Raw genomic sequence first — 15,401 nt, 5'->3', positions numbered from 1 at the left:
TTAGTCTTAGTGAAACTTTTGTTGGAGCTGCCAACACAGAGCATTCTACATAATGAGGTTTTCCCTTTCCTCTTCCGTATCACCTTGTACCTAAACCTGGGCAGGGAGAGGAATAGAGGCTGCTCACAATCAGGGTTTCTACAGACATGGACATGGTTGGGGTGAAGATAATACAACAGGCTGCCCTCTGATTTGAGCCGATGGCTTGGTTCCTACCCAGCTGGTGATGCGTGTACTACAGGAAAATGAAATGGCCAACAGTAAGTCATTGGGTTAGAAAAGAAGAGGAGATTTGAGGCTGGATAACAAGCCCTTTCATAATCAAGACTGGATTGTACAATGTTAATATTCATAATAACCATCCAATTTTGCAAAGTGGAAATTGCAAAGGAAAGGTAAACATGAGCTTAAGCTGTTTCTCCAGTAGTTAAAGGACAAGTTCATCACTCGCTGTTCCGAAATTGTTAAATAGTTGATAAAACCAGGTTGTACCCGACTCATAAATACAGGACAATTGAAAATATTTTTCCCAGAAAAGGTGGACTTGGGATGATATTTTATTTCTGTGCTTATAATCTTTTCAAATGCCAACAGCTTCAGCTCTTACCCTGCTGCAGCTGGTCAGACCTTGAAATCAAATATATATTAGGACTCATAATCAAAGGTACCAACAGCTCAGATGGAAAGGATCAGATTGGGAATGAAGTGAGGGAGATGTTTTTAAGGCAACTTCCAGGAAAATCCTTGGAGGAAATTACAAAGGTCTATATGAGAGATCACAAATCCAAATGCCAGCAAAGGCCAGGGAGTTAATGTAAATGAGGGAAGTGAATGGATGTGAGGCTTGAAGGAGTGGCAGGGACTCGAACAAAGTGGAGAGCATGTGCCCTGTGTAATGGGAGCAGCCAGTATTCAGCTCCAGCCAATTGTTTCCAAGTTGGAAAGCAACCAAGTATTAACAGATCTGATTTCTCAAGATAAACTGGGCTCCAGGTGTATCTACAAAATCTTCCAATTTTAAAAAAGACTATGGCCCTGATCAGGTGACTCAGTTGGTTGGAGCATAGTCCCATATGTCAGTAGGTGGCGGATTCGATTCCAGGTCAGGGAACATACCTGGGTTGCTGGTTCAATCCCCTGTCAGCGTGCATGCAGGAGGAAACTGGTCAATGTTTCTCTCTCACATCAATGTTTCTCTCTCTCCCTTCTTCCTTCTCTAAAAATCAATAAAAACATATCCTCAGGTGAGGATTAAAAGAAAAAACTGTGTAAGTCAAATAAACACATTTCTAAGCCTCAAGAGATCTGTGGGCTCTCAAGTTGTCACTCTGATGCCCAGCAAATATAACCTTAGCAATGTGATGGGGACCAACTACTTATTTTTCTTGCTTGATTTTGTTCACAAATTATTGGTGCTGTAAATGCAAACTGGTCTCCTACAAAGAAGAGAATGAATGGGCTTGAAGAAAACTTAAGAGGTCAGTGTATTTGCATTATTTAAGGGTTCCTAGATGTTGTAAAAAAAATTGATCCAAAAAGAAAAGGGACTCAGAAAATCAAAGAGAACATAAAACAAAGTCAAAGTCTAATTAATACATAGATCTAACATGGAACTAAAGAGAAAATGCCCAATCCCTGTGTGGGGAATAAAAATAGAAGTATGAGACTGTACCCAAGGAGGCTAGATTTGGACCTTCTGGAAGAAGGAAAGCAGACCAGCTAAGGAGATCATCATGAGGTCTGATGATAACCTATGGAGGTAGCTACCCAGGTGGTCTCCTTCAGGCGTGCATTAAAGTAGCATTAGTTAAAGTGAATTCCGTGAGATGTTAAAAGGAAATTCACAGGAAAACAGAGGGCAGGGAGGGCAATCATCAAATAGACTGGGGAAGTACAAATTAAATATATTTCTTTTCTGTACAATATTGTAGAGCCTTTAATATGGATTCTAACCTATCGAGATCATGCAAAAAAAATAGGATAAAGTATCCAAATGTACTTGACCACAGAATCCTCCTACCCCAGAGTATCTAATGAGACCAATAGTTTGCTGAATTCACACTAGTGAGAACCCATGTTAGAGATGAAAAGGAGTACCCATAAACATGTAACCATGAACTGTCTCCCTTCTGCCTGTGGGTGTGGGCTAGGTAACACGTCCAGAAGAATCCTGGTCAGTATCTCTGTGACTGGTGCCTTGGGTAGGAAACTAGGGACGTGGGGCAGAGGCAGTGCTTTAGTCTCGCCCTCAGCCATGAGTCATACTTGTAGAAGAAATAGGCACGTAGGGTGGACACAGAGCTGCTCTGTAGCCGATCTGAGAACAACAGTTCTGGACCATGGATTTCAATGCTGGAATGACAGGCCTCTGGCAAGGAATTGGGAGCTTGTCACATAAACCAAAAGGAGTATCTGCGGTCAGAAACTTGAAGACCAAGCAGGAGAGCTTTAAAATGAGATTTAAAGGGGATAAAGTAGAATGTTCAAATGAAACTCTAAAATCACAGCCCACGGAGGGGCGGCAGGTGTGAGCTAGAAATAAGAGGCCCGGTAGAAGAGGTGCCAAGCAGTTCTCCCAAAGAACTGGAGGGAAGAGCAGCCACAGTGGACACATTGCCAACTGCACAGAGAGGGAGCAAAGGGAACGGGTCGTGCTCATCGGGGGAGACAAGTGTGACCTCCGAGACAGCAGAGAGAGGGTGGGGTGAGCACACAGCCAGAACGCCGCACCAGGTGGGGGGACAAGTGCACATGATCACAGTCACTGAAATGGGTGTTAGGAATGTACACACAGTATAAGAAGTCACAAATGTCAGAGCAGAAGCAAAGCTGAGAGCATATGGATGAGATTTTCAAAAGGGTGAAGCAGAAAGGATTTTGCTGGCAGTGTATGCTACAGTCTTCTCAGGCGGAGCGAGGCTCCAGCGGATGCTTTCCCATTTAAGGTTTTTGAAACTGGCAGAGTAAGAAGATGAAATAGGGATGGGAAGAGGGTATTTATCCAGGCATCTGCCCATCTGATGAATTGTTGACTTGACTTGCAAATAATTTCATGACTGAAAAGGTAGAGGAAGCAAGGAGGGAACTATTTGATTAAACTGTATTTCATTCTGACCAGGAGGCATCCACCTGGTTGACAGAAGGTGCAGGAAACTCAGGAGGAAGTAACCAGATCATCTTGTTTTACCAGAGCAGAAAACAGAAAGACAATGCAGCCTTATGTCCTTCATTCCCCTTCCTACCTCTGCTCCTCCCCACTTTCCTCTGACACGTCCTGGCCCATCCTCATAAGAACTCCAGGCCAGACTTCAGGGTGGCCATCAGGGATTTTAGGGCAGAAGAGTTGCCCTGTTTTTTCCCCAGGAAGTTGAGGGAAGCAAAGATCCTCCAATCCAAATTTAGCAGGAAAGACATGCTACTTGTATTTCATGCTGAAACTCAGAATCCATGAGGCCACAAAGCCAGTTTTACACATAGCAGCGGAGTTCTTTTGCACCATTATTTGAGTGTATACTATGTGGCCCATGTATACATTCTCAGTTAATATTCCTAACAACCCCTGCAAGATAGGTAATACCATCCTAATTCAAAGATGAAGAAACTAAGAAACAGAGACTAAATGACTTGCCCAAGGCCACGGAGCAAGTAAGTGACTGACCTGTGGCTTGAACCCAAGCCTTTCTGGCTTCTAACCAAAACTTCTTCAGTTCCACCAACCTGTCTCCAAAACCAGACATTGGATAAGTAATAGGTTAATTGGCTTTTGTAGGTTAGCCTAGGAACCCAACGTCAACATAACATCATTTCTATGGGGAAATGTGCTCAGAGTGACAAACAAGTGGCTTAACCAAGGGAACTTTTGTAACCTGACCTATCATAACTCGGGCACTGCCTCATGCTCAGAAAAGCTGGTTGTGGGAGGAAGCGAGGAGATGCAGGCTCATTCAGCCCGTATCTCCTCAGACACCACGACACCTTTCCATTTGCCGAGGAACAACAGTCTCAACCACATCTACAAAATAACCACCATAGTGCTGCAGCAGAAAGTAGACGCGAGGAACACATGGGGAGAGTCTTCAGTTTGTAAAGTAGCTAGAGCAGTTTCAGCACACAGAGAACACTAGATAAGTGATTCTCAACAGCTGGGGGTGAGATGGGGCAGGAGGGAGTGGAGAGGGAGGGCGAAGCTCAGCTGTCTCTCAGGGCCCACCTGGGAATGATGATAAAGTGAGGGTGCATGCTCTGGGGTTTGCCCCCACTTGCTCAGACAGTCCCTAGTTTCTACCCTTATTTGATCAGGACCCAGGAAGGAGCCTTTCTCAGCAAGAGCTCCATTCCAGCCAAGTGGCCGGCCCCCTCTGGACATTCAGGACTGTCCTTGCCCATTTGGGGTGTGCCTGTCCCCACCGTCCTGGGCTGATGGGTGTGTGAATGCTGGTAGAGCATAGTTCAGAATCAAAAAGCTATGGGACAGCTAAGCAGTCACTGAGAACCTGAAAGATGTACATCTGCCTCTGCCCCTTCCCCTCCCGGAGCAGGGTTTCATTTTGTCCCAGTGTTTGACTTTGTTCTCTGAGAACTGTGAGAGCAAGCTTGTTCAGAGCCCTCTAGTCTCAGCCAAATGGGCCTGAAGGGGATTTTCGTTCCATGGATAAAACTTCAAAGGAAGAAAGGATTGCTAAAAGCAGCCAAACATTGAGATTTTTTTTTTCTTTTTTGGATGGGGGAAGGGAGCTATTTTCTCTTGGTTGGACAGATACTAACTGGAAAAACACTCCAGAGACTCAGGCCCTCAGGAGAGAAAAACCCTAGCTCTCACCAGCTGTCTTTCCTGAGGATCACCCCCAAAGTGGCAAGACCATGTGTTGGAATTCACATTGCTGTGGCAATTCTTGATTTGGGCTGTGGGGCTTTGGAGAGACCCACGGTCTCAGAGAGGCAGTGTCTGTGATAGCAGTGGATGGAGAGTCTCAGAGACACTCCCTGTTCTGGCTTGCGTGTGTGCCGACACGCACATGTGTGTCCCGGGTGCCACGTTGGGGGGAGGATCTGATTTCAGATTTTGGCAGGCTTTGTGCTGGAGTCCTGCCCTTAGGAGGAGATATTGTCAGGTGCCAGACAGAATTCGGAAAAGACTACCCATGAAGAATATGTCCATAGTTCACGGAAACAAACACAAACTATCTTGTGTGGAAGAAAAAGGTCTCTGTTTAGAGAGAATAGATTCTCTGGAGCCCAGACTTACCCTTGAAGGTGTGGAGAAGCTACTCTGGACATGGGGCAGTGGGTTTGGCCCTTTGTTACTTTGGAGCAAGAGTGGAAACCACAGACCAAAAGGGAGGCCCAGAACTCAGACTCTGTGACGAACAGTGCCAAGGGGTCCTGGGCAGCCAGAGCCAACCAACCTAGAGCTGGGATCATAGCCATGTCCATGGCCAGAGTAGTAGTTGTGAGTCAAGCCGGCCCACAGGCAAGAATGAGAATTGCACAGCTTTAGCTTTCGTGGCTCTGGTTGACTTTTCCATTTCTCTCAGATGCCTCAAGGGCATAGCAACAGGAGTTGGGGTTTGAACTCCAGCCAGTACATCATCAAGGACTGGTGTCAGTTTGCTAACCTGCACCACAAGAAGGCTATTATGGCTTAGAAGAAAGCCACCATCCAGAGCTGGTATGGAGGAGCAGTTCTATAGACACCCTCGTACTATCAAACAGTGCACAATTTTTATTTATTCCTCAACATCCCCCACCATGGGAGCCATACCGAATAAGATTTCTGTGAGCTATAAAGCTGTTCTAGGTAGTAATTCATTTTCCCATTTTTGTTGTTCAACAACATCCATTTGCCATTCAATCAGTGCCTCTGGTTACCAAGAGGTAATTGATCTCATTTCATTCCACATTAAATAAAAAAATTAACCCATTAGTTAATTAGCCTATGTAGTCTTTATTATGAGTAAATGCACAAATACTATTCCACATTAAGAAATGTTGACAGCAACTCATGGACTCCTTTCACACTTTGGGAGAGTCCTTGGAACCTGTGATCTCCTGGCTGGGAATCCCTGGGCCCCAAAGGCCTCTTAAGTGCAAATGACCGGCCATCTGTGATTTTACAGGTAATTTTTCACATGTGAAAATGACTTAAGTGTCTTAATAAGTTATTAAGAGGATTCCATATTTATACTATAAAATACATGCTTGGTGGGTTTCTCCCTCCTTTCTGTTCCTTATTGTTTTCTTTGGCCCCTTTTTGAGCTCTCCCCTCTTTTTGTTCCCCATGTTTCTGCCCACCCTCTTCTGATCTCTGGTCTTCAGTGCTCCCTTCCATTCACTGCCCTAGATTTTTCTGAGTGCCATGAACACCAGTCTTGTCCCCAGCATGAAAAAAAGCCAGGGAATACCTTGCCCCCTGAAGCTGGAATACACTGAGCCAAGACAAATCTGTTGGCAGGGACAGCGGGCACAAGAGTCACGCTCAGAGAACAAAAACAGCTATTTATAAAGTCTCCTTCCTGATTGCTGGGGCTCACTTTCCCTTGTACCAAAGGGCCACTGCCCCCTCTTGGAAAAGATTCTTCCATCCACAGCTTCATGTCTGAGGGCCACTGAGTGCCCATTCCACTGAGCAGTGAGAACAGGGGACAGCATGCAGGGTGGATTAGATGTGGTGACAAGCTTTCTGATGGGCTAGGGCAGCTGGTTGTGCGGGTGACACAGATGGCCTCTGCAGCACCTGTGAGGTGGCGGTCATGGGCCCCTTACAGGACTTGACATCCTGGCCTTAGAACCAAGCCCACCTGCTTTTTTTTCCTCTTTTTTAAACCTTTGATCTAAACTTTGGTTAACACAATTGCTAAACTCCAAAGGCACTTGGGATTCAAAAAATGTAAAATGTTAACAGATAAAATAACCTTGATATTATTACCAACAGTCATCATTCAATTATAATTCAGCTCGGGTTGCATTTGCCCTTTGTGTTGCTTTCATAGCTGCTTGGTTTTGCTAGATCGTTATTTACCGTAATAACCTAACACTAGTCTAACTATCTTCACTACTAGTAGCAATAACACCACCAATAACCCAGAAAACCCTCTAGAGTAATAAGTGAGATCATTTGTTTTGTTTTTTAATTAAGACGAACATTATGAAAATTTATAATTAATGTAGGCTAGGTGTAGTTTTCCCTGGATGTGTAGTTTGGGGCCTATACAGTGTTCTTTTAAAAAGTTGAATTATTTGCCAACTCTAATAATCAGGAGATTTTACATATTTTTTTCTCTTTAAAAAATGGCAGCTCTGGAATAATTGGGCATCACACTCCTTCATGGGTGCAGTTGAGGAACACATGGGCCCTCCCTCCCTATCCTATATTGTGTTATCTCAAGTTGCTGTGTTATCTCAGGAAGCCTGGAGAAACCTTAGAAATCAGCTGTTCAGAGTATTTCTTTATAGGATGAGTAAATTGAGACCAGGAGGCCCCAACCAACTCTGGTGTTGTCACACCTTAGTGTGAATGAGAACTGGGGCTGGATGGCGGGCCTGCTGGCCCAGCATGGCCTCCACCACATCAGCACAACACAGAACCCATCCTGTGGGTAGCATCTGTTTCACGGGGCTGACACAGGCCTAACTGACTGAATCGTGACCAACTCAAGGAACCTGATTATCAAAGCCCAAACCACAAAGAGGAATACCTTCACTTCAAGGGCTCCTATTTCTAGAAATAGCTGTAGTGTCCTCTTTGTAGCCTTCTAAACCCAAAGAAATGTTTTCATGTTTTGATGACTTCAAAAGTCTGTTGCCCTGAAAACTTCTTGGATTACCAGAAAAGGGCCACCAGAAGCTTGTTGCCTTTGCAGGTGAAAATGCCCAGCAGCCAGCTTGATCTTACTCGTGGCCATCCTTGGAAACAAGGTCTCCTAGGCTGCCAGGGGGATGACTGAATCCAGCCCTAAATTGCTAACAAATATAAAAGAACATTTTTAATTAGTCTCATTTCTCTCATCTGTCAAATGAAAAGATTCAACTAACTAGTGTGGAATCGATGTTATTTTCTTATAAAGCAGGGGAAATTAAGAAAACCCAGAAATAGAGCGAACCCACGGTGTCACTGCTGCTGTTCCCCACTCCTACATGTGACTGAGAGTCCCTTAGAGCCCAGGTGGGAGCCTTCTGCTTCAGGTTCACCTGGATATTTTAGAGCCTGACAGTGAACCTAGGAGTTTCGGGGACCTGGAAACCAGCCTCAGGACAACTGGTTAGGGATTAGTCATCTCCAGCTGAAAGGTGATTATGAGAAGGAAAGAAATGGTGGGCCAAAAAAAACTCAGGAAGACAGATGCGGAAAAAGCATTCCAGAAGTCATTAAAACATTGTTAGTTTTATTTTCTTCAAAAAATATTGGCTGCCTGGGATAGACCCCCACACTACTGCTTCCACTCCTGCAGCCGCTGGGGAATGAGTCTCCAGTGATTGTGTCTCCTAGCAACAAGAAGAACAGTTAATGAGCACTTACCATGCATGAAACACTTGCTCGGTGCTTTGCATTTGCCACATGAGCTTTACAACTTTGTTGGCCAGAGAATAATATTCCCATTTTGTAGAAGAAGAAACGAAGGTTCAAAGAACTTAAAGGATATGACTATCCAGTGAGTGGCAGAGCTGGTCACGACCCCTCGCTGCTCAGATTCCAAATGCCATGTCCTTGTGCAAGTGAAGGGGAAACAGACCCAAACCAGCGCCACATGCAGCACCAGACCTCCAGCAAGGGCTAAGAGGACAGTGGCTGGGGAGACATCTTCAAAAGCGAAGAAGGGACACTGGCATCCAGGTTCTCTGGCTGGCAGGGAGATGGGGTGTGGGAGGAACTGGGGGGCTGCATTTCCCCCCTCAAATCGTGGGGTATCACATGCCTGTAGGCTTTTACCAAAGGCTTTGGAAAGGCACAAGCGCTGGAGCTGGTAAAGAGAAAGGAAGAAAGGCAAGATGAGACAAACGGGAATTCACTTCAGCCTGTGAATTTCCTTGTTTTCAGCAACAGTACCTACTCATAGGGCTCTTCTGAGAACGGGGAGAGATAATATATGTAAAATGTTTAGCAGACTACAAAACCAAAAGGCCAAATTCTCCCTGACAAGAGGCTTTCTCTACTTCCAGATCGACAAACAAGCTGTCAGCACCCCCTGCTTTACAGATCTGCTCTGACAGTGTAGACAGAACAGTGTAGAAGAATCCAGATTACTGCTCCCTGGTGTCTTGGTATGCAATGACAGTAGGCCGGGAGTTTGGTTTCCTTCCTAATCTCCTAGCAGCTGAGAAAGGGGGCAGCTAGTAACCCACTGGGAACCCGCCTCAGATAAGCCTGCCAGTGAATTCCTTGGCAACAACACCCCAACATACACAAAGAAAAGTTCTGCCTTATCTTCTCTTATATCACTTGGCCTAAAGCCAACCTCCACTTCAGGGCCCACCATTAATAGCCAACCTTAGCCATGCAGTGTTCTGGAAGCCACCTTACCTGATCAGCCTTTATCCCAATAGGAGTCTCTTTTCTTCTCTGCCCCTACCCCCATGACCCTTTGTATTTTCAACCATTTTGGTGGCTAGAATAGAGGCAACCAAATAATCTCCCTTTATATCATTTCAGATAAAGGCTAGTAGCTATTTTTCTCAGTAACCAGATAAATGACCTTCATTAGGAAGAAGGTACTTTGATTATTGACAAATCATCAGTAGCATTCAATCAATGAACTTTGAATGTGTATAGGAGATGTGGGCCTTCTATAGACCAAGATTGGTTCTAGATGATTTTACGTGTCTCATTTAATGTTTTTAACACTGTGTTAAGCTTTAGCCCATTTTATGGGTAAAGAGGCTCAGAAAAGTAAAAAAATTTGCTCAAAGTTACACGACCCATAAAGGGCAGAGTCAGAATTTGAACACAGGGATCCTTGATTCCATTCTGGGGTCTTTACATTAGACTACACTGCACTCTGTTTTAATGACTAGCTGAAAATGGCCCATGTTGAACCTGCAGTGGGAGGTGCCTGAAGAGCAATTTAGGTTTGTCTCTCAGTTCTCAGTTTTCTCTGTTCCACTCTGTGCTTGGGCTGGTTCAAGGGCACACTGCTTCTGCCCATTTCTCAGAGGAGGAAAGGTACAGAGTGTCCTGGGAGCATATGGCTTTGCCAAGGGTCAATTCTGGTCTTCCTGACTCTCTCAGGCTGTATAAATTCAAGACCAGGAGGTTTCTGTGGCAAATGCAATTGAAACTCCTCTAGAACTCCCCTGGACCTGTGAGGGCCTGGCACTCTTCATCAGACAGCATTTCCTAGGGTGTGATGCAACCACTAACACCCCAGTCCCCAAGTGCATTTATTTAACAACCTGGTGAAGGAGAACCACAGCAGTCTAGTAAGTATAATAGGAGCACACACCACCACACCACACAATACTCAAAAGCATGCTAAGACCATCTTGCAGGGTAGCAAAGCACAGCTCTGGGGTCAGACAGTCTGGGTTGGGTGACCCCTCTGCACTTACTTGCTTCGCTACCATAGACAAGTTACTTACCTCCCAAGTCTCAGTTTCCTTATTTGTAGCAATAGTACCTACCTCATAAGGTTCTGAGAATCGGAAGAGATAGTATATGTAAAATGTTCAGCAGAGTGCAAAACCAAAGAGCCATGGTAATAGAATGCATTCACTTCTAACTAAAACTTGCTTGAGTTAAAACAGGAGAAATAAAAGCTCTTAGCTTTTGAACAGCTAGTCTCCTGTGGGTCAGAGGTCAAATGCTAGTATCTTGGTGAAGATATTAAAAGTATGTCAGCTCTGTGAGGATAGAGATTCTATCTTTCTTATTCATCATGTATCTCTAGGCCTTATACAGTGCCTAGCTCAGGGTAGGGCTCAATAGATGTGGATGGATGGATGGATGGATGGATGGATGGATGGATGGATGGATGGATGGATGGGAGGATGGACAGGTTGATGTATATATGAATGAATGAGCCAAAATCTAAAAGTGCTTCCTTTCAATTACAAAGAGGGCTGCCACTGGAGAATTGATCTCCTATGCCCCTCTCTCAGTGACTGGCACTTGCCGTGTATCATGCTATATAAGACAAAAAGTTGGGTTTGCCACTTAGTCTACTCTTTCTCACTTACTCCTTACAACCAACCAGTGCTGTGAATTCCACCTCCTAAATTTTAGCTTGTGAATTTATTATCTTCCCCTGAACTCTATTGTCACTACTTTTATTCAGGCCCTTCCCTATTCTCTCCTGGATTTCTATACCACCTCCAAACTATTCTCCAGTCCTCCAGTCTGTACCCACCCCCTTCCAATCCACTCTCCACACTTGGGACAGAGTGATCTTCAAAAAGCACAAGTCTGACCAGGTCACTACTGCCACCACTCTCACTACCACCAACACCCCCACTTAAGGGTGACCCATGACATACTATAGACTTTATGATAAAGCTCAAACACCAAAGCATGGCATCCCCAGCCTTTATAATCTTGCTCCTGTTTGCCTCTCCAGCCTTACTGGCCCACATCTCCCTACCCCTACCTTGAATTCCAGGTCCTCTGCAGCAGGTTTATGCTCTTTCTTGCCTTGTGCCATTGCCTGGACTTCTGCCTGGAATGCTCTTCCTTCACCTTCTCTGTTCCCTTCCACATCTTTCAGAACTCATCCTGGCATTGCCTGCCTAGGATCCTTTCTCTAACTGCCATTGGCCTCACTAAGAATTGGATGTCCACTCCTCCTAGGTGCTCCTAGCTCTTAGTGCTTAGCTCACAACACTATGGTCTGTTTCCTTGTTTCCTTGTCTGCCCTTTCCAAGTGCCTGGCTCATGGAGTGATTTGTTTTGTTGTTCATTGTATCTAGTAGACCCTCATCTAGTCCTGCACAATGAATGTTTCTTGAATTTATAAATACTTTCTCAGAAGCCTACGTAGTCTCAATCAACATCTTTGGACAATCGCGTGACCAGTCAAGATAATAAATCAACGATTAGGGTGTGGTCTATGACTCTGTAAAAATCTATTAGATTAGACATGTGGGGAACATATGTTTTCAATCAAAAGTGAAGACACATGATCTGACAAATACCATCACATAATCTTCTGTCCCAGAAAAAATTGGATGTATAATGCACTCGGCTACCCAACATGATCTGCCATTGCTGCCTTACTATGTTATCCAAATATGCCAATTCAAGACATTAAAATAATAGCTAATAAGTAGTGAACATTCTTGTTAAGCTTACTATGCAGCAAGCATTTTGTGAAGTTGCAATAATCTCATCTAATCTTCTCAACTACGCTTTGAAGCAGATCTTTTTATTATCTCCATTTTACAGATGAGGAAACTGAGGTTTAAAAACTTGCCAAAGGTCACTCAGCCAGCAATGGACATCTAAGCAGTGATGGACAAGTAGTCTGTTTGATCCTTTCAGTCTTTCTTCAATACTGACCTAACCATGACCTCTTAACCTTATTAGATCATCAGAAGAGCCACTTGTGGACAAAAATAGCTTGTGGCTTCCTGAAATTTTTATTAAAACTCTAAATCTCCTGGCAATAACTTTCAAAAGTCATGATTCAGACCTGCAGTGATATTTGAAAATGGAATCACAAAGCAGGTCTCCTGGCTACAGAGATGCTCTCGCTGCTGGAGAGGAATGCGCAACCTTGACATTTATGACAATCGGTGTTTTTCCTGTCATTGGGTCTATTGCCATCATTTTCTATTGAAAGGCACTGACCCTCATTCTCTCCTCCCTGAGAAATCCTCTTCTAGGTTTAATCAGTCTGTCTTCTTCCTTAGTTGTCATTTCATTGGGATCTAGAGCAGTGTTTCTCAAAGTCCTGACAACTGACTACCTGCATAATGATCACGTGGGCACTCATAAAAATGCACATTCCTGGGCCCCATCCCACAACTGTCACATAGAATCTCTGCAGAGTGGAGCCCAGGAAGCAGCATTTTATTCACATTCCTCAGGTAATTCTCATGAATACTAATGTTTCAGAGCCACAAATGTAGTCTCCAGGCGCTCACAAGTTCAAGTGAGGTCCCTGGACCAGGATCAGCAACTTGTTAAAAAAAAACAAGGAATTTTTAGGCCCAAATCCTCAACTACTGAATCTGAACTTGCATTTCAATGAAATTCCCAATTCACACATATTCACATTACTGTGCATGCAGAGAAACCATGATCTAGAACAGTGTTTCCCAACATTTTTTCACATCATGGTATGCATAGAAAACAAAAGCATTTGTTTGGCATACAGATGAGAATGCCCGCTGTGACGCCTGCCCCAGACCCCAGCCCGACCACCCTGAGGCCTGAGATTGACATCTCAGGCATACTGATGATGCAGCTCACTGGGTGAGAAGCACTGGTCTACTTAAAGTGCACCCAGTTCTTCTTTCTTCACGAGGCAGAGCTCCCTAAATCTTGCTTATTCTTACTTCCCTCATGATTGATCATTACTTTTCATGCAAGCTAAGAGTCAGATAGGCTACTTCCAATCTTAGAAGTACAGTCTCATCTTCAAGTTCTAGGTGGACTCTTTGAGAAGTGCAGAGAAAAAAGTTGTGTCTGCTATTGTGAAGCGTCATCTGCTACGGCCTAAGGAATACCAGAAAGAAATAAGAGCCATCTTGCCTCTGATGAATGCTCCTTTCCTCTTAGTTCACAAATCTAAACATGGAGGATCAGCAACACTCAAGGCAGCTTCCCCTCCACTGAAGAATGTGACAAGAAGAATGTGATTTTTTAAAATCCTTCCTTAGCAAAATCTGCCAGCTTATCAACTGGACAGGTGTCCCTTCTCTTAGCCAGCTCCTGATAGTGGGACAACAGTTGGGATGGAGGAATGGAATACCTTCAGAAACACTTCCTGGTGAGACCATCTGATCAAGACAACCAAGTGTCCGGGACACACTGTCTGACTTTGCAAAGCCCCCAGCTACATGGGACCCCACTGTTTTTCCCCACTAAGGAAAATGTTGAAAAATGTAAAGCTCAAAATGGTGAGAACTCTTACTTGGAAGCAAATATGACAAGGTCTACCCCTAAATCAAAGATAGTCATGGCCTAAGCAAATACAATTGAGGAAGAAGTGGGAGAAACAATTGCTACAAAACGACTCATTTTTTTTTCTTCTCTTTCCACCTTGCCTGTAAATCTGTGTCTAATTCTCTGCACTTTGCTTCCCCTACTCAGAGCATAGACAAAGTAGCACATGTTTTGGCTGGTTTATCTGGAGCTATCCCTCCACTGTCCTGAGACTGTACATCCCTCAAGTCTCAAAAGGCTGTATGATCTTCCCTTTATACCCCAACTATACCCAAAAGAGGACTCTGCCTGAAGTCCCTCTGCATTAGTAGTGGAAAGGACAGTGACCAGAGCCTACTGCTACTTGCCACCACTGGTTGATTCTCATGGAACTCTTCCCTTGGTCCAGATACAGAGGCAAACAGGCCTTTCTCCTACTCTGATCAGGAAGTTCAGAGACCAATTGGCAGTTCACCCAGAGTAGCCATGCTGCCTAAGGAATGAATGAGTTTTTCCTCTAAGTTAGTAGCAAGAACAGTTGGTAAAAAATTTCTTTCCCTGATCATCTATCTAATTAACAAGTGCTGAAAACAGAAGCTTGGGGAATGCGGGCCTCCCAGCCCCAGTGATATAGCTGTTTTACATGACATTTCAAATACAGAATATTGAGCCATGTCTCTGCTTCATGGTCCAGGATGAAGAACAAGCTGTGGTACTTTGAATTTGGCACCTCGGAGACCTTTGCAGCCACCTGCAAGAAACTCCACGACCACATAGAGTTGGAGGTAAGTTCCCAAGTGGGGGGAAGGCTTCCTGGACCCTGGTTCTGCTCAACTGTCATACCCATCCTCAGGACATGTCCCCTTGGGTCCTTAATTGGGGATCCAGAGTGTAGTCCACATGTTGTACCTCCATCTTCTGCAGCCTCACTCAGAGGCGGCTCCACTTGCTGCACCGGCCTTTCTTGGCCTGTCCAGGGAGTCCTTGGGGCTCTGAGACGCAGTGACCCAAAGAACCACAATCCATTCCTGCCTTCAGCCCTCTTCCCACTGTGGCCTTGCAATTCCCTCTTTTCAGAGAGGCAAAGACAGCTGCAGCGAGCACAGGGAGAAGACCTGCTGCTGGGGTACAGGCACTGGCCCAAGCCCAATAAAAGTCTGAGGACTGGTGACCACAGGGCAGCAGAGGTGAGAGGGACTTAAGGCCAAAGGAGACCAGACATCCCCCAGCTCACCTGCCTCAGCTTTCAAAGCTGTTCCAAGTAGCCAACTTATAGGTGCCCTGTGTTAGCTTTTCAGGGGTGCAACCTGTGTGGTCGCCCAGAAGG

General features: G+C 44.8%; 1 protein-coding gene across 2 annotated transcripts in view; it reads left to right on the top strand.

The window, feature by feature from the left end:
• Nucleotides 1-15,401, top strand: part of DGKG (diacylglycerol kinase gamma) — a 171,154-nt gene that overhangs the window by 105,502 nt on the left and 50,251 nt on the right. For both annotated transcript variants that reach the window (XM_081138473.1, XM_081138472.1), the window contains one exon: nt 14,769-14,859. In XM_081138473.1, coding sequence (XP_080994599.1) covers nt 14,769-14,859 — 91 coding nt within the window. The remainder of the gene's footprint in view (nt 1-14,768; nt 14,860-15,401) is intronic.

The sequence above is a fragment of the Miniopterus schreibersii genome (genome assembly GCF_964146895.1).
Source record: "Miniopterus schreibersii genome assembly, chromosome: 5".
In the NCBI taxonomy this organism is placed as follows: domain Eukaryota; kingdom Metazoa; phylum Chordata; class Mammalia; order Chiroptera; family Miniopteridae; genus Miniopterus; species Miniopterus schreibersii.
The sequence above is the reverse complement of the archived record's forward strand: the minus strand, read 5'-3'. Positions and strand labels throughout refer to the sequence as shown.